The following is a 19822-nucleotide window of genomic DNA, read 5'->3' as shown; positions in this document are numbered from 1 at the left end:
ACAAAGATTACAATGTGAAAATATTAACATTTACAAAACTATTCTCTCCCAATAAAATTCAAATAAACACATAAATAAAAACAAAGATGAACAACCTGAAATGGGCAATTTGAACAATATTCTGCCTGTTACTAAATGTTTTGTGCATTTATGGATCCACTGTTATCTGTAGTTGTGTTAATAATAAGAGATGGAATATTGTAGAAACTGCTCAAATTTTAGTTCCAAACTCCAAAATTTTAATAACATTCTGCCTGTTACCAAATGTTTATGTAACTTTGTGTGTAATGTACATGTATAAATAATGAGTCAAGTGTTACGCTCGGTCTAGGGGTTGCCGAGATGCAACATGGTGTGAGACTCCCCTCCCTCCATGAACCTTAACAAACAGGAGCAAATTAAACAAATGACCAGCAACCACACCACTGCAATATGAAATATTTATTTACAAAAAAAGAAAAATTAAATCAGGTAGGGAATCACAATTATCTACAAACACAAACAAAGGAAACCAAAATACATCAATCTTGCCTAACAAAAAACTTAAAGAAAAAGATTCCCTCCTTGTGTAGCTGATTTTACAAAGTTTGAACAAAAATTACAACAGGCTGGTCTGAACAGAGGGGGGATGGAATGAGAGGAGTCTCCTGGGAGGAAGGAAGATCTGGCTTTAAATTTCCCAGCTCATCTCTGAAGCACCAATCAGCCGCAGCCAGCAGAGCAACACCACACCTGCAGCTCATCGTCCATTAACCACTATCTGTTAGAGGGAAAGACAGAACACACACCCACACAAGGAAGAGAACAGAAAAACTACAAAAATATAACAATCACAAATGACACAGCTCATTACAGAATAAAAAAAACACAAACCCTTAACACAAGGCATAATATTGTTAAAATTGCACTAATTTTTTCAAATGAAATTTCTGTTTTTTCAGGTTTTTCACATCTTTTTTTATAAAATGTAAATATTTTCATAATTTAATTGGGGGGTTTTTTTGTACTAAAACAAAAAGAAAAACTTGGATTTGTCATTATTTATAATTAAGTCATTTATTTATTATTATTATTATTATTATTATTATTTTTTTTTTTATGTATTATTCTTTTTTTTTTTTTTTTATTTAAGTCATTATTTTAGTGGTCGGGCCTACTTGAGCTCAAATTGGGCTAAACATGGCCCCTGAACCAGAATGAGTTTGACACACCTGTTCTGTATGTGTGTGAGTTCTTCAACTCAGGCCCTGCTGTCATCACGTTAATGACATTTATCGCCATCTAGAGGCAGTTGGCTGCTACTGCTGCAGTGCCAGGGTCTCATGCCTGTTGCGTAACTGTAGAGCTGAAGTCCAAAATCCGATTACAGTTACACTTTAATTGAGTTAGACGCGTGGTCACGTGGTCAGGGCCAGATCTTACCCGGATGAGACTGTTCGGGTCCGTGTCAGACTGCAGCCCTCGGACCGGACCAACATGGACTTCATGACGGATCTCGATGTGCAGAAGGTGAGCTCTGTGTTCTGTCTGAGACACTTTCCATTTGCCTTTGCTTTGCATGGAGCTGAAAGGATCTGTGCACACATTTATTGAACCCATTACATAACCAGCAACCACAAGCAACATGTGTGTTCAAGGCAAACTTCACATCATGTTCTTCATTTTCCAGAAAAAAGACCAGTTTATTCTGGGGTTTTAATTGTGCCTTCACTTCATTTATTATTAGTATGAACATGATCAAGACCAGAAAATTGTAAATATTAGTGTGTAATTGACACATTTACAGTATTTTATTTGACCCTTGATAGAGTTCATATGATCTAATTGCACAAATTTCATTTCATTTTTTATTCATTCATTCCAATCTAAATGATTGGAAAGGAGCAGGATGAAGAAAACTTATAATACCTGCCCCTTTCTTCAAACATCTGCTTACATCAGATACGTTGCCGTTACCATTATTACAGTAAACAGTTTACCTGATAGTCAGTGCAAATAAAATAAATCCAACATCCATAAGTTGAATTATGTCATTACATGTTTTTATAAAGCTTCTCTTTTCTTTCCCTATACAACCTCTTAAACTGAAAAATATTTGTACAGCTCTTCTCTTCCACTGCCAAATAATTCCACATCCTGACACCCACAACAGAAATACACATTTTCTTCACATTAGTCCGCACCCTTTGCTGTTTAAAATTAAACCTGCTTCTATGTTCTTCATCCTGTGATACTAAAACAAATAATCTCTGCAAGCTTACAGGCAAAAGTCCGTTTCTCGCTCTAAACACAATCAGCAATGTCCTTAATTCAACTTTAAACTTAAACAATCCTGATTTAATAAACAACTCATTTGTATGTTCCCTGAAATTAACATCATACATGATTCTTATTGTTCTTTTCTGTAATAAAAACAATGGTTCTGTGTTACTCATATATGTGTTGCCCCATACTTCAATACAATAACTCAAATGCAGCAGAATAAGTGAACAATGTAAAATTCTCATTGCTTTATCATCCAACACATATTTTGCTTTACTCAATACAGAAATATTTTTAGACACCTTTTTTTTTAACATAAGCAATATGTGACTTCCATGTTAATTTATCAAATAATCAACTACACAAAACATGCAAAATATACTTTTAAATGATTTACATTATTGCAAGTTTTTCTTTTTTTTTGGCTGTCATTTATATATGCATTAACCTCCTAAGACCCAGGAAATGTCAGCAAAGTACCAGGTTTTTTTTTTTTTTTATTAAATAAGTGCCTATATTGGAAACATCATGATGCAACAGTTTTTTCAGATGAAGTTTTTAAAGTTTTTATGGAATGTCCTTTGTGATGGACAGTTTTCTTTTCTTTCTTTTTTTTTTTTTTTGTATAAAGTTGTGAAACTCTTGTCCACAAATGTGGACAGAAAAACCATAGCTTGGTCTGAGGAGGTTTAATTACAGTTCAAACCTTCTCATGACTGATTAGCTCATGTTTTTGTTATTACCTCAATAATTCCACTTTTTAATTTAATATAAAGTGAAAATGTACAAGTGACGTGTAATCAATATTATATGATCATAGCTTGATATCATATGAAAATTCATTTATTTTTTATTTAACCTTTATTTAACCAGGAAAACCTCATTGAGATTAAATATCTCTTTTCCAAGAATGTCCTGGCCAAGACAAGCAGCAGTACATTAACCCTTTCATGCATGAATTATGAGAACCTTAGTCAAGATTTTTTTTTCTGGAGTGTTTTTATACCTCCTTAGGCATAAAAAAAATTGCGATCGAGTTTTTTTTTTTTTTTTTTTTTCATGGAGTTACAAAAATGTCTATGCATTTAATTTTTTTTATGTAAAGAAATATGTCTTTAAAACCCAGTATCAGAAAGTAAAATGAAAACAATGAAATAAAAACATTTTTAAGGATGCTAATTTGATGTTTTCTCACATTTTAACATACTCTAATGCTAGATATTACCTCATGTAAAAAACAACATGCAAAAACAACTCTTTGTCTAACAAATAACAACTGATTTACACTTAAACATGTTAGTGCAGATCAGGTTTATCAAGAACAGCAAAGTTATAGTAATGGTGTGAATTGCAGTGTATTATGGGATGTTGCATAAGTGTCCACTGTGTTGGCTGATATGGAACTAAAACAACAAAACCTATGAATATACAGGAGAACAGATGGAGAATAACTGTCCACTGTAGTGACCACAATGCATGAAAGGGTTAAATAGTTACAGACACAAACTTTCATACATAAAATGAAAACAAGCTTTCAAAATGCACAATTTAGTAAAATAACACCAAAACCCACTGATCACGTGACTTCCAGACTCCAAATGCAGCAACTAAGCCCCCAAGGAAACCACAGAAAACCCCATAATTATAAGTGTGTAAACTGGTTTTAGTGTTCTAGTCAAATGTTTTACTCACATCTTTTACCTACACATCTAAGCATTACCAAATAGTCATTGTTCAGCAGTCTACGTACATCCCTAGTCATGACCTATTGTGGAGGTCCAAAGTGGACAGTCTATGGGAGGGGTTTCAAACTGTGTCCTAACTGTCTTTGTTTTCTGCTGATAGTACATGGAGGATGGATACGTGGTCCTGGATGGGCTCCTGACCCCGCAGGAGTGTGATGAACTGAGGCAGAGGATGACAGAGATCGTAGATGAGATGGACGTCCCAGAGCACTGCCGCACCACCTTCTCCACCTATCACGACGAACAGCTGAAGACACAGGTGACTAACAGCATGCCACAAGATCCACAAGATCAGTCAAGATCCACAAGACCAGTCTCATACACTGGAAAAAATCTAAATCTTTTCCTCATTTCTAGTCCAAATATCTCATCACACTTAAAATAAGACATAATCACCTAAAGAGTAACTTTTCAGTGAGATATAAGAACTTATTTTTAGACAATGGATCTTGAAAATTTTATTTCAAGAAATCTTACCAAGATAAGTTTCACTTGTTCCTTTGGCACTTTTTTTTTTGCTTAATTCAAGATTTGTTTTTATTTATTTATTTTTTGCTTAATTCAAGAAAAAAAATCTGCCAATGGAACAAGTGAAACTTGTTCTGATCAAATAAAAATGTGTTTAGTATTTATGCATATTTCTGGTGTAATTCCATTTTTCCAGGAAGTAATCTTTTAAAAAAGAAACAAAACTACTAAAAACTTGCCTTTTTTAACAGTATTGTGATATACTGTATTGTGATCCTAGTATTGTGATTTGTATCGTATCGCCAGATTCTTGCCAATACACACCCCTACTCTTCAGGTGATTATGTCTCATTTTAAGTGTGATGAAATATTTTGACTAGAAATGAGAAAAATACACTTGGTAAGATTTAGATTTTTTTCCCAGTGCACAGTGTCAGAAGCTCATGATTTTTCTTCTGTTCTTCCTTTCACCTAAAACCAATGTTGTGCTTAAAGATGCAGGTAAGGATCCCGTTCCTTCTTAGCGTGTTTCCTCCCTTCACGCTGGGGCATAGATTACCTCTCCACTGCTTCACAGCGTTTACCCCGACCTTAAGTGTCCTTCCTGTCGGGCTAATGGCAAACTCTTATGTCAACATTCTAGTTGGTGTCAGTGGAGTGTGTCCGTCCCTTTTGGAACACAGTCGCTCCCCTGCAGATCAGGTGACTGATGTTAACCTTATGACCCACAGGGAAACGCTGACTATTTCATCACCAGTGGAGATAAGATCCGCTTTTTCTTTGAGAAAGGAGTTTTTGATGACAAAGGTGAGCTCTTTCAAGTATTTTTTCTTGTGTGTCTGTTATCTTTATGTGCTGAATTGTACCAGTTGTACCCTTGGCAGAAGTACATAGCAAGGTTAGAATAGTTTTGGATTTTTCATTATAGTTTAGTTTTATTTAGTTTAGACTTTTTTTTCTCTAATTCAGTTAGTTTTAATTAGTTTTTAGAGCAGGTTTGCTAGTTTTTATTAGTTTTCGTTCTTTCTTAAATGCTTAGTTTTAGTTTGTTTTTTGTTTTTTTTTTATATATCTTTTATCTTCTTCGCCGCCGAACTCAAATAAATCCCAGACAGGACTCTGCTGCTTTCTCCCAACTTTAGTCTCCATGTTCCCAGGTAGAGTGGGGACCAGAAGACGACTGGAAACCACAAGTGACAGACCATTAAATATCATATGGTGCCAGCAGCTAAAATTGCTTGAGGGAAATAAATCAACTCCATTTGTTTGTTTATTTCAAGCATTTACAGAATATGAGCAAATTCAAAATTCCAAAATCATTCATCTATACTCGAAAAGGGGTGGGAAGAAGAAAAGCTTATTTAATCCCACCCATCGATTTCATATCAATCCGACATTGACAAAGACGAAAACTAAGGGAATTTTATCCAGAATTTTTATCCGTTTTAGTTAGTTTTGTAAGCACACAATACAGTTTCAGTTAGTTATCTTTTTTCTTTTAACTATAGTTTTTATTTATTTCTGTGAAAAAAATGTTTTTACAATTCTAGTTTTCGTCATTTCATTAGTTTTCGTTAACGATAATAACCTTGGTACAAAGAAAATATTTTCAGTGTTTATCATGTTATATATATTTTGATGCCTCACACTCAAATCACTGAATTTCTAACTAATTAAAAAAAACAAAACAAAACAAAACAAAACAATGTGACACAAAGACAAATATGCATTTGTCCCAACTTTTTTTTGGAGAATGTTTCAGGCATCACAATCAAAGTTTGCTTATATTTACAAAGTACAATTATCGTCATCAACATTTGTTAGTTAAATAAATGTGCAAATGAATGAGAAAATCACAGATTTTAATTGTTATTGTACAGTTTAGAAAATGTCCCAGCATTTAGAGTGTTGTGATTACACTGTATTATAATAATTTCTTGGTTTACAGGTGAATTCATCGTCCCAAAGCAACGATCGCTGAATAAAGTCGGACACGGTGAGGAAACAAACACATATTTTCACACCTAAAGTTTTCCAAATGAGGCCTTAATAATTGTTTCTTTTTTTTCTTTAGCCCTCCATGCCCACGAGCCTTTATTCAAAAAGGTTACACATTCAACTAAAATCCAGGTGAGTTGTCTATTGAACAATGTAACATGATGCTTTGAATCACTAAATAACTAAGAACACTAACGTCCAGTGCTGGTTCTGTAGGGTATAGCAAAGAAGCTGGGTCTTGTGAGTCCTGTGATTCTGCAGAGCATGTACATTTTTAAGGTAAAGCACCAACTCAGCTATGTGTGAAATGATGTTAGATGATGCTGTGTTGGTCACTTGGAATAATCACTCTTCCTCTTCTCACATCCAGCAACCGGGGATCGGTGGAGAAGGTAAGAAATCTGTAACCTATGCATTATTTCCCAGAATTCCCTTTCATTTTTAGCTCACCGGCATAGTCTCTGCCAAAACTACTGCTCAGATTCATTTCAGATTTTATATGTAGCTTATTTGGGACAATGTCTATAAAGCATATTCACGGTTTTGAGAAATGTAGATTTTTGAGTTTTTGATGAATTTTTGAAATATTAAAATTTTATTTGCCATTACTTGTAATGGGTCATATTTTGATCATTTATAACAGGGGTGTCAAACTCATTTTAGTTCAGGGGCTGCATTCAGTCCAATATGATCTCAAGTGGACCGAACCAGTAAAATAATAACAGTGAAAAAAAGTTTAATTAAATTATGATAATGTTTATATCTACAAAGTTTCCTTAAAAATCTGAGTAATGGGAACAACTTGAAATGTCTTAAGAAAAATAAATGCAATTTAAAAAAATATTCTGCCTCTGTTTATCATTTACACGTGTACATTATAACTTACAGATCACAGTGGATCTACAAATACACAGAACATTTAATAACAGAATGTTGGTAAAATTGCGTTTACTTCTCTTAAGACATTTCATGGTGTTCATATTTGTTCAGGTTATTCAAATTTTTTGTAAAAGTATAGTTTGTTAACATAAACATTTTCACATAATTTAACTTTTTTTACACCACAACAAAGAGAAAATTTGCAGTTGTCATTATTTATAGGATATTATGATAATATTTTACTGCTCTGATCCACTTGAGAACTAATTGGTTTGTATGCATCTGCATGTGGAACCTGAATTAAAATGATTTTGACACGATTGATTGTTAATATCTTCAGTGTAATTTTTGCACTTCACAAATTCATCCCAAGGGCTGGATTGGACCCTTTAGCGGGCTGGATTTGGCCCCCGGGCCACATGTTTGACACCTGTGGTTTATAACATAGAAATGGTGAGAGATATCAATGTAGTTACTGATAGGAAGTCATATATGGACTTTCATTTGGGTCCATGACCTTTGACCTCGAGGGACCTTGAGGGGTCAAACTCAATGTCACCAATGTCTACATTTCAACAATCTTGTCCCAAACTATTAGTTGGATTCAATTCAAAATTTTTATGTACCTTTATTAGCACAATGTCTACAAAGTTTGTTCACAGTTGAAAAATTTAGATTTTTGATACATTTTTGAAATATTAAAAATTTGCTTTTATTTTTAATGGACCATATTTTATTGTCTTATAGCATGGAAATGGTTCGAGATATCAGTGTAGTTATTATTGAGTTTTATTTATTATTATTGATGGACTTTCATTTAATTAGTTGAGTTATCCTCCAGTGAAAGTACCACCCACTTCAACTACTGTTAACCTCGCAAATTCAACTTGTTATTGATTCTCGATAGAACATGCCGGTGAGCTACAGGGCCATTGGTGTAATTTTTACTGTAAGTGTGTGGTAGCTCACCATATTTTTCCACAGTGACGCCTCACCAAGATGCCACGTTTCTGTACACGGAGCCTCTGGGCAGAGTGATGGGGCTGTGGATCGCTCTGGAAGACGCTACTGTTAACAACGGCTGCCTGTGGTTTATCCCAGGGACCCAGAACAGTATGTACCCAGTCTGATAGCCCCTTTATCAGTGTCAACATGCTAAAATAATCCGATTTATGTGAATAGGTGTAGAATGTCAGATTACCTTCCTCTGCTTTTCCCAGGCGGGATTTCCAGGCGAATGGTGCGCACCCCAAAGGGCACCTACCCCCTGACAGACTTCATCGGTCGAGAACAGCCATATGATGAAGACAAGTTTGTTGCTGCACCAGTTAAAAAAGGTACAGTAAGTTTTTAATCTTAATTAACCACATGGCATTTGACTTGATTCTACAGGGTGTCCCATAAGTCTCTATACATAGGAGACATAATATATTCCCTACATATATGGTTCTAACATGTATTTCTTTATATTTCTTCTTTATAGTTCTTCAGAAGACATGCATTGAAATGTGTTCCCGACAAAATGGCAGTCATATAGAGCATATTATATAAATAAAAATGGTTTATGTCAAGAAACGTTTATTTTTCCTATGTATGGAGACTTATGGGACACCCTGTATAGGTGCCATTTATGTTGATGGTGTTTAATTTATATGTATATGTTTACATTGATGTTTTTTTATATGTGTATTCTTAGTTTAGTGTTTTATGTATGTTTTTAGTGTGGATGTGTGGATGAAATTGTAAGTTCTGCTGCTGCTGTCCTGGACAGAACACTCTTGCAAAAATTTTTTTAAATCTCAACAAGTCTTTTTCTGGTTAAATAAAAGTTCAATGAAAATGAAAAAAAGTTAAATTTTAGGCATGCAGTAGTGTCTTAAAGGACTTGGAATCTTTAATATACTAGACCCGTGTTTCCCAAACTCAGGGTCAGGACCCAAAATGGGTTGCAGAGCTGTTTTTATTTGTTCCTCAATTGGTTTGAGTTAGAATAAAATATTTTCACCTCCTCTCATGAAGTGATTGTGACAATGTGGTGTATTCTTTATAGATAAAGTGAAACTGGGACTCAGTATGTACGTAATCACCTGGTCAAAGGTGATTACTGATGTGTAGAAATAGGAATAAAAAAGAGGAATATATCTGAAAACAAAATTCTGTTTTTGTGTTAGTACTGCATCAATCAAACAACTGTTTTAATACAGGCTCAAGGTGCAGACAAGACATGAAAATAATACTAAAGCTCAAAAGAAAAAGAAAGCACAATAATAAAAACATCATTTAAAATAAAGAAAAAACATACCAAAGACAGCAGTACAGATGTCTCCTAAATGCATCCCATTGTTACCTCTGCCAAGGAGGTTATGTTTTTACCAGGGTTTGTTTGTTTGTCTGTTTGTTTGTCTGTTTGTTTGTCTGTCCATTAGTGTGCAACATAACTCAAAAAGTTATGGACAGATTTGGATGAAATTTTCAGGGTTTGTTGGAAATGGGATAAGGAAGAAATGATTAAATTTTGGTGGCGATCGGGGGTGGGGGGGCTCACGGGGGGCGCCACTGATCAGCCTTGGCGGAGGTCTGCGCTCTCCGAGTGCTTCTAGTTTGGTAAATGGACTGCACTTATATCGTGCATTTTCTACACCTTCATGGTGCCCAAAGCGCTTCACAAAGCCTCACATTCACCCATTCACACACACACTCATACACCAGTGGGCGGCTGCTGCCATGCAAGGTGCTGCCAGGTCCTACCGGGAGCAATTTAGGGTTCAGTGTCTTGCCCAAGGACACTTTGACATGTGGACAGTCAAAGCCAGGATTCAAACCTTTGGTCTTTGGACGACCCGCTCTATCATCTGAGCCACAGCTGGGTTTGAGACCCAATCACCTCAATGAGGCCAAACAAATTGAATGATTGATTGACTGACCACAATCGGCTGTGTCACAACAAATAAAGCTGTTTATACTGCAAGTGGATACTGTTACCATCCTCAGCTTACCCACGTGCCTCTGTGTCCTCAGGTGGCGTAGTCCTGATCCATGGTGAGGTGGTGCATCGTAGTGCTGAGAACACCTCAGAAGACTCCCGCCATGTGTACACCTTCCACATCATGGAGCACCAGGATACTCACTGGAGCCCTGAAAACTGGTATGTTTCAAGCGATGGGTTTGTTTTCTGTTACTTCACAGATCAATTATGATGAAAATTGAGAAGTGGGAAACTGAAGCTTTGTTCAACAGCAGCATCTGTACCATCACTGTGGGATAATGACCACAAATGCTTAAAGGGCTCATATTTGTCTAAACCCACTTTTATTAGTCTTTGGTTCATTTGTTTGTGTATTTGGACCCTGATATGAATTTGAACCCTCCAGGTGCTGCAAAGTAGGGATGCACCAATACCACTTTTTTCCAGACCGAGTACGAGTACAAGTACTTACATTTGAGTACTTGCCCATACCGAGGAGCGATACGAGTACTTAATAATCCCATTCCAGTTCTTAGTTCCTTTTGTAAATGTGCTTTATTGTCGTTGTCATTAGTCTGACTGGAACAAAGTGCTGCTACTGACATTTAATGTATTGGAATGAGCGTTTCTCAATTAATCCACTAGAGGGCGCCGCTCTGAATTAACCATACTGGACAAATACAGGGTGTCCCAAAAGTCTCCATACATAGGAGACATAATACATTCCATACATATATGATTCTAACATGTATTTCTTTATATTTCTTCTTTATAGTTCTTCAACAGTGGAGGACACGCATTGAAATGTGTTCCCAACAAAATGGCAGTCAAATAGAGCATATTATATAAATAAAAATGGTTTATGTCAAGAAACGTTTATTTTTCCTGTGTATGGAGACTTATGGGACACCCTGTAGAAGAAAGGTAAAGTAAAGTTTTTTGAGAAGAAGAAGAAGAAGAAGGTTAGTAACAACAAACATGGAGACGACAAAGACAACACTAATGTGAAACTAATATTGCAGCGTTTTCGCTGGTAAGGTTCAAAAGCGTAGCTTCAGCAGGAAGAGAAAAGAGAAATGAGTGATAAGTTATGTTTTCACTTCTGCTGGTGGCAGTCTGCACCGCTCTTTACTCCTGGTGGTATTCTCTGTCTGGGTAGTCATCCGCCGGCACCTGGTAAACAGATGGAATGTACGCAGAAGATGGACAGAACGCTGCGTCTGTTTCTGTCTGCGTCTTTAACGTTACTGTCAGTCAGCGTTACTTTTATCACCGTCATTTATTTTGAAAAATCTCCACACTCTTCACACTCCCCACACATTATTCCTCCTCCTCTTACCTGCTGCACTGAACTGGGAATGTCACACGGCCGTAAGTGGTATCAGTGCAGTTGTATCAGATATCATTTACAAATACAAATATGAGTACACACACTGAGTATCGGAGCTGATGCCCAATACTCGTATCGGTGCATCCCTACTGCAAAGCTATCTTTATTTTCATTCCAGCAAAAATCGGGTGGATTTCTACAACCAGTTTCAATTCCTGCTTAATTTGTTATGTTTATAACTAGTTACATCACGACGTGCACATATAAGGTCAAGACTTCCGATGAACATTTCTCTGAGTATCCCGTAATTGTTTGTCAGCAGCAGCGGTTGTAGTCTATACTGAAAACATGTCCAAACTTCAAGCCGATTATCTAAAATGTTCAGCTGTTGGTTGTATTAACGAACACAAGTGGTTGAACGGGACAGAAAACATGGTCAACAACCTGGAGGGGGTGGGGCATGAAGTGACTCTTGTGCATTTAAAGGGCCAGTGCTCAAAATGACCTGTCCCATGTCATTACTCAGAAATAGTGTTGAAGATGGACCTGTGGAGTTGAATTAATGAAGAATTCAGACCCAAGCAGAGCATTTACAGTTTATGTAGACCACAGGGAAAGGTTTTAAAATGCATAATTCCATTTAAAAAAGCAAAATATCACTCCTTTAAGTTAGCAAACACACTGACTGTTTTATATGTTGAAGATTCAAAGTAAAGGCATAAATATCCTTATGGTCAATATTTTTGAAGGACAGAATTACTTCTACTATCACTTACATAGCATAGAAAGCACAGCCTGTTATGCACTGATTGAACTGGAGTTACATTCAGTTACTAGTATTTTTATCCATAGAGCACACATTATGGCCTTTGTCCAGCTGTTTGTCCATCCCTTTTTCTCAGTTCTCAAGTTGTAGCTCCTCAGTTCCTCACCTCATGTCTTTCCCCCTCCTCCAGAGACGTGAACAGAGTAGTCGAGGTGAGGACTTGAGAACAGAGGAGCTGAGGAAACAGACATTTACCTAAATGAGACATCTTATAGCTGTTGGTTAAAGCTTACATGTGTAACAGCTGCATCATCTGTGTGTGGTGGTGGTGATGATAGAATGTGCCGCTGTATTTTAGGATCTGTGACAGATGGGTGCTCATGTAACCGTTAGGATTAACATTTGACTGAATTCACAATGTGGCGTAACATGTCAGTAGGTGATGTAAGAATGACATACATTTTTTCAATTTAAATGCAAATTTAATTGCACTTTTGATGGTTTTTCATAACTAATACAACTTTAGAAAAGACTGATCTTGCCCTTAGACATGTGTTATGTCTATTTTAACACATGATGCATCTGTTCGCCTAAAGGAGTTCTGCAAAGCTAGGATACAACTGTGTTTCCTTAGTCATAGCTCCTCCAGTTAACCTCTACTTTTCAGAGCAAGGTTGTTACACATACGGCCCATGGGTCAAAACCAGCCCACCAAAGGGTCCAGTCTGCCCAGTGGGATGAATTTATGAAATGCAAAATATTACACTGAAGCTATTAATGATCAAGAGGTCACTTACAGCTTAGTATGATGAAAAAGCGGATGGGACCAGTAAAATACTAGTATAATAACCTATAAATGATAACAACTACAAAGTTTTCTCTTTGTTTTAGCGTAAACAACCTGACATTTCTTAAGAAAAATAAATGAAATATTAATAATATTCTGCCTGTTACTAAATGTTTTGTGTATTTGTGGAGCCGCTGTGATCTGTAAGTTGCAATGCACATGTGTAAATGATCAACTGAAGCATAATATTGTTGGAATTGCACAAAAACAAACAGAACAATTAGGAGTTATATTGTTATATTAATAAATTGCACTTATTTTCTGAAGAAATTTCAGGTTGTACATGGCTGTTCAGGTTCTTTACATTTTCATAATGTAATTTTACTTTTTTCACACTAAAAAAAGAAAAATTTGGATTATCATCTCTTGGTTATAGCAGTGGTTCCCAACCTTTTTTGGCTCGTGTCCCCATTTTAACATCACAAAGCGACCCCAGAACGGAGACATTTTTTGCTCAAATGAATTTGTTTTTGCTCATGTAATAGTTTGCTATACTATATTGCGAATAAACGTGAATTTTAGACAACATTGAGTCTATATAATGTATTTTATTATGGACGGAGGTAGTAAAGCCAGGTGTAGATTACTGCACAAAGTGAAAATTTTATTTTCCTTGGTCAGGATATGTACAGTCAGTTTGTATTTACAAGGCAAATTAATACTGAACAAACAATAACTCGAACTATGAATTATAAAGAGCTGCAGCATCTGAAACCAACCACAATGAACATTTGAAAGATAAACAGAACCACAGTGCTGCAGTTTCAGCTTCAGAGTTTGTTATGTCTTTTATGTATTGTGATTGTCTCTGTCAATTCACCATATGTTTTATTAATACATTTTTCTTAATTTTTTTTTTATCAATTACCAGAAATTTCAGGTGACCCCATGTGGGGTTCCAACCCCAAGGTTGAAAAACACTGGGTTATAGGTATTTATAGGTTGCAGTGTTGGATGGTGGGTGTTGCGTCCAGACTACAGTTGAGAACAAACCTACGCTTGTGATGATAAACATCACAACTGCATTATTTGGTGTCTGTTGAATGTCTAACAATCGCCTATAAAACTAAATGTATCAGGCTTGTGCTGCAAAACAAACATCTTGAATGTGGACAGTGTGTTTCATTAGCTTATATTTAAGGATGTATACTGATTTCAACATTTCCACAGTGTTTATTTTAAACAAAACTTTGTCTGACTGATGTTTCTTTCATTTTGGCCCTTGTAGGTTGCAGCCCACAGAAGAACTTCCTTTCCCACACCTCTACTCTAAATGAAAGAGGTCTTTAGTATCTGGTGCATCACGGGGAAAGATTAAGAAAAAACTGACCAACATGTATGAAGACCTTTTAACACATTCCTGTAATTTAGTGTTGTTTTGTTTTCTATGATGACTACCTGTATGTCTGAGCCACATGAACTAAAACTGAATCTAATCACACTGATGAAATTATGTATGGTTTATCAATACCAAAACAAAGCAGAAAAATAATTTTAATAAACATTTTTTAAGACTTTCTCTCACTTTGCTTTTCATTAACACTCTGCAATCCAGCTCATTTTTACGTCATGTTTATTAAGGGTTTCCGCATCAATATTTGTCACCAACCAAGTTCATTTTTTTCCACATCTGGATGGCAGATTCCTTTACAGACAACAATTAGCATTTTAACCTTCAAGTTTGTTTGCCTTAAGACTCAAATTATAATAAAAATGTATGGTTGAAAAAAGAAATTCGCAATATATATATATATTATACAAAACCTCTTAAGTTAAATTCAACATTAAGTGACAAAAGAAAGTATTTATTGTCAGTATGGAATCACTCCGTCAGTCACACAGGTCCATCTTCTCAGTCCACAAATGGGTATTAAATAATAATTTTTTTTTTCTCTCGTCTTAGATGCACTCAACATGCAGTTTTACATTTTCACCAATGTAAAGATGATCATTAAAAATATTCATAGGACCATGCTAGTAAATTGTCATCACAACATTAAAAAAAGGGAAACAAAACACACACACACACGCACAAGAGGTAAACAAAAGTCTGTTCATGCGGAAAATAATGTTTTAGGTAATAGTGTAAGTGTAGAATCCTCATCTCAGTCGGATGGGACTCAACCTGAAGAAAAAGAAGATTTCTAAAAAGCAGTTACTGAATAATACTACAGGTGAATCAACACAAAAATAGTTGCTAAAAAAGGAAGGGCCTATTTTGTGTTCATTAATTTTGGCCCAAAGCGTATCTACAGAGTCCAAAAAAACATTACGTGGGGTTTGAAGGCTCAGTAGCACATGTACAGTTACATTTTACCAGTAAAGGGTCCCATGAAACCACAGAAATATTACACAAAGGAAAAACTTCCAAATAAAAATAAACTATAGGACACCTGTGTACATGTTACAGTACAGGATTTCAAATCAGTGTCATGCAGGAGCATAGTGAATTTCTGCCATATTGACGTATAAACCAGCCCTTACAAAGAAAAGTGGCAAGGGGCTTTTGGACGGCTGCCATGCGTTCATCTACTACAGTGATATCTGTAATGTGTGGTAGAAAATATACTTCTTAAGGCAAATATGTTCAGCAGTTAAGTCCTTCATGTTGCCATAGGGGAGGCGAAAAATGTTCGATATACTTATAAGCCTGCTTAAAATAATGTTCTTCATAGGCAATACAAAGGCATGTTTCCATTTGCAAAAAGAAGGGACAGTATACATAAAACCTCTCATTAATGATCTAAATGTGCCATTTAGCATCTGTGTCATCTATAAATAGATACCAGACATTTTTCCACTTTGCTAAACCTTCTGTTGCATAATTCAGGGGTTGTTGGTGTTACTGGTCAAATACCAGAGACAGATATGCAACAAGCCAAGAAGAAAACAAACACCAACACTGTCACTGATCTGCAAGAATATTTAGTAACTCTGCCTCACATTTCTCACCAACTTCTGTTGCAACATTCAGCTCATTCCTTCAAATGACCGATGCTGAAATAACTCTTGATCTGAAGTCAACAGACTCGAATGTCATGCTTACGCTTGCTGCCACTGATTTTGTTATAGTACCACTACAGTTGGCTGTTATAATTCACCAAACTACATAAGATTTACCAGACTTTATAATGCTGTCAGGTTTACACTTTTCCATTCTTGTGCTAATAAAAATTAACTCCCTGTCTGATTGCCAAAAGGACTTTCTATGACTAATATCGTCATATTTTGTTCATTTTTACCCATGGATTCAGCTTTTTTGAACTACAGTGAAGACATTCAGGAGAAATCTGCAGGGTTTTTTTTCTTTCTTTTTTTTGTTTTAATTCGTGCTACCTGTCCATTCAAAGCAATAGCAGGATGAAGAGGTAGAGTGGGAGCAGGAGGTTGTCTATTTGCGAGGTGTAGGCCTCCAGCATGGCCACCAGAGTGATAGAGCCCACAATCCATGAGTAGGTGGAGTTCAGATTGATGCTCCCATCAAAGATGAGGAACACTGCCACAGCAATGATCTGTGCAAACACAGAAGTCGCAGTCCCCTCCATGGTTTTCTTTGTGCCAGGCCATCGGATCTCCCCCATGGTGCTGCCAAAGACGGATGCCACAGTATCTCCGACCCCTACGGCCAGCACGCCTGCATAAGGCACCAGGCCTCCCGCACCAGGAAGTATACCTTTAGGAGCACAGGGCCCTGGGAACAGCCATATGGGCAGAGACATGCCCAGCAGCAGGTAGATGTGGGTCAGGATGAGAGGCCCAGAGTCCCTCTCATCCAGAAACAATGTGAGCAACTGCCTGAGCAGCTGACCCAGAGGCCTGATCCGAAAGTAACGCACGTACTCCAGGAACAAGAAAACTGCCAAGCAACCGACCGACGCCACATGGAGCAGCTGTCTGTCGTATATCAGCCCTGGGACATACGTGGCCACTACAATCAGATGAAAGTACTTCCTGACAACAGTCGAGGCCTGGTGCTTTTTGGAGCCTGACTGGCGCTGGTAGTTTTGATGCAAGACAACACAGGTGGCCACCGAAGTTAAAAACACCCAGTACCCCAGGAGACAGAGTCTTCTGTCATTTAATGTGATGAAGTCCAAGAGCCACATGATGGGGTAGCGGCCGATGAAAAGGGACAGCCATGGCAGCAGGATTCCCAGCACCAGAACAGCTGTCATCATGTGAAAGAAAAGTGACGACACCCAGTTCTCAGACTCCATGAAACAGAAAAGCAGAGCAAAGAAGACTCCGAGCAGCAGTGAACCCACAACTACAACAGGCAGAAAGTAGTTGACTGGATCGCCTTTCACCTCAGCCAGGTTCAGAGAGCGTTTGATGAGCTGGTTAACAATGAAACTGATTCCTCCAACGATAAGAAGTGCCTCTCCGGGTGTGAAACAGCGAGGCAGTAGGTAGAGTACAATCAGGCTGAGATAAACAAAGATTAACAGCACCTCTAACACCTCGATGACCTCAGAGACCGTCAGCGTCTGTTTTGTGGTGTAGAGAATAGCGCTGCCAGCCATGCCTGCGATCACACATGTGTTTGTGGGCACAGGTCTTGTAATTCCAAGTGCAATCAAGGAGAGAAATAGGGCTAGCATCATGCCTGTGATGGTGATCACCATGGAGAAGCGCTCAAAGTAGACATTCCCTGAGGCAGAGCACTTTTCTCTCAGTGCTAGACCCAGTAAGGGCATCACCATGGAGGCTGGGACGATGCCGCTATTTGCTGAAGGACGAAACTGGAACACAGCACCACCAGACCTGAGCAAACGGTCCCATTTGTGCTGTACGTAGAACGCTTGGATGACGAGGGCTATGCTGCACCAGGAGTGCTGGTTCCAGACGGCCATGTGGACACACAGTACCACCGCCAAAACTACAGTAGACTCCACGAGCACTGGGTTGATCTGCATGGCTGCAGGGTGGAGACACTCAGAGAGGGAGGAGGGTTGACCTGAACAGATGGTCTGCAATAATGAAGGCCTTCTTCTGTCAGTTCTTCTCTCTGGTACCAGTCATCATTTGGCAGGCACTTTTCACTTCCCGAGATGTCTAAATGTGATTAAAAAAAAAAAATACATTTTTAATCATTTAGTTTGCCAATTCCAAAACACACAACAGTCTTAAGAGTGGTACATATTTATTTAAGTATATTTGAGTTGGGGGGGGGGGGGGGGGGGGGGGGGGGGGTGCTGGGTGTTGCACTGTAAAGTTCACGAGTCATCTCAGTGAACCTTGATCACAGTTTATTGTGCTTCCTGATATGAACTTTGGCCCCAGTGAAAACATCACAACTGACGAACCAAATGTAGAGAAACCCTGGACAGTAATACCTACATTTACATTATAATTTAGCAGTACGGCAATTCAATTTTTGTATTTTTTGTAACTTTGTAAAACAAAATATGACACTTTGGCAAAGATCAATTCAGTTGAATAAAAAGGAATCTAGCTGAAATGGCATCAGCTATTCAGCTTTGACTTTAATTGCAGTGTCTTTGTTTCGAATGGATTTCCTTGACTTAAAATGCACGACTTTCACTTTTATTTAGAATTTTTTTTGTATTTTTACATCGTCATGTCAGATGTACAGATCAGGTTACTTCTTGCGCTACTGTAAAAGAGACCCCTAACGACATGGCATGCTTTGCACATCAGCTGCAACCTTTTGTTCCTGCTGGGGTTGGAGGTTGGGCTGACTTTTTTCAGACTCAGTCAGGATTGAGGTTATATTAACACATGTCCTAATCTTATTGATATGGGGAAAAGATGAAAAAAAACCCTGTACAGTGTTTATCAAAGACATTCTAATACTGAACAATAGTGCCAGCTATATCCCAGCAAAGCGAAAAACACTTTTCTCTGCACGCCAAGGATGCTGCAACCTCGGACAGCATCAAGCTAACGACCAAATACAGCTGACTACTGAGTTAGCATAACGCTGCCGACAAAACTGCTGCCTGAAGGAGAAATTAAACAGAGGCCGAAAAATCCAAGCATACCTACCACATAAGTACAGTTTTATCTGGAGAAAGGTATGTTGTGAGAAGAGTCGGTCCCGTCGTTTTTGACAGATTTCTTTCCTTTGTCAGCTGTCGCTTCTCTCACACCCAGTAGGAGGGGGCCATATTTGACAGCCAGGTCACGTGGTACAACAGTGACCGCTCCCTTAAAGGGCCAGCGTCACGGACCAGCGTTCAGCTGACCAGTTCATGAGTAAATGAATTAAACTACTTTGAAACTGTACCTGGGCTTATGAATCGTGTGTATACTGTCTCTTTTTAATTAAAAAAAAAAAAAAAAAGTACTCTACTCGCTTTCTCCTGTTTTCCTCTTTTGTGTATATAGTATGTGTGCTTCATACGCTTATTAATGAAATAAAAGGCAAAGGCAAATCATTATCTTTGTGTTCGTGGGCTAGTTTTTGTCAAATAAAATAAGTAAATAAATTATCTTGAATAAATATATTCTATCGATTTAATATATTCTTCAGCCACAGCAAAAACTTACAGGTCTTGTAGTAGATCTTTGAAAATGAATTCAATTTAATTAACAATAC

The 19822-nt window shown here is 37.4% G+C and overlaps 2 protein-coding genes across 3 annotated transcripts; one reads left to right on the top strand and one right to left on the bottom strand.

Annotated features, from left to right (window-relative positions):
- The first annotated feature begins 1385 nt into the window (after window positions 1-1385).
- Window positions 1386-14779, top strand: phyhd1 (phytanoyl-CoA dioxygenase domain containing 1). Of its 2 annotated transcripts, XM_030148701.1 has the most exons (12): window positions 1387-1509; window positions 4108-4266; window positions 4971-4976; window positions 5207-5282; window positions 6424-6471; window positions 6550-6605; window positions 6690-6752; window positions 6844-6865; window positions 8337-8465; window positions 8573-8689; window positions 10371-10497; window positions 14489-14779. In XM_030148701.1, the coding sequence occupies exons 1-12, from the start codon at window positions 1477-1479 to the stop codon at window positions 14535-14537; spliced, it is 885 nt and encodes a 294-aa protein (XP_030004561.1). In that variant the 5' UTR covers window positions 1387-1476; the 3' UTR covers window positions 14538-14779. The 2 variants fall into 2 exon arrangements, with proteins under 2 accessions (XP_030004562.1, XP_030004561.1); XM_030148702.1 differs by lacking the exon at window positions 4971-4976 and having other exon boundaries at window positions 1386-1509.
- Window positions 14780-14816: 37 nt separating this feature from the next.
- dolk (dolichol kinase) lies at window positions 14817-19457 on the bottom strand. Its single transcript, XM_030148700.1, has 2 exons — window positions 19270-19457; window positions 14817-18315 (listed from the first exon to the last, which is right to left on the bottom strand). Exon 2 carries the CDS (start codon window positions 18174-18176, stop codon window positions 16605-16607), a length of 1572 nt encoding a protein of 523 aa, XP_030004560.1. The 5' UTR covers window positions 18177-18315; window positions 19270-19457; the 3' UTR covers window positions 14817-16604.
- Window positions 19458-19822: the final 365 nt, after the last annotated feature.

This window comes from Sphaeramia orbicularis, chromosome 12, assembly GCF_902148855.1.
Source record: "Sphaeramia orbicularis chromosome 12, fSphaOr1.1, whole genome shotgun sequence".
Lineage (NCBI taxonomy): Eukaryota > Metazoa > Chordata > Actinopteri > Kurtiformes > Apogonidae > Sphaeramia > Sphaeramia orbicularis.
The sequence above is the reverse complement of the archived record's forward strand: the minus strand, read 5'-3'. Positions and strand labels throughout refer to the sequence as shown.

Bases quoted from the DNA above. Each gene is read 5' to 3' on its own strand.
- dolk (XM_030148700.1), bottom strand. From the start codon at position 18,176: ATGCAGATCAACCCAGTGCTCGTGGAGTCTACTGTAGTTTTGGCGGTG.
- phyhd1 (XM_030148701.1), top strand. From the start codon at position 1,477: ATGGACTTCATGACGGATCTCGATGTGCAGAAG. The intron at 6,472-6,549 runs GTGAGGAAACAA...TTTTTTCTTTAG, and splicing joins GCTGAATAAAGTCGGACACG to CCCTCCATGCCCACGAGCCT. The intron at 8,466-8,572 runs GTATGTACCCAG...TGCTTTTCCCAG, and splicing joins TATCCCAGGGACCCAGAACA to GCGGGATTTCCAGGCGAATG.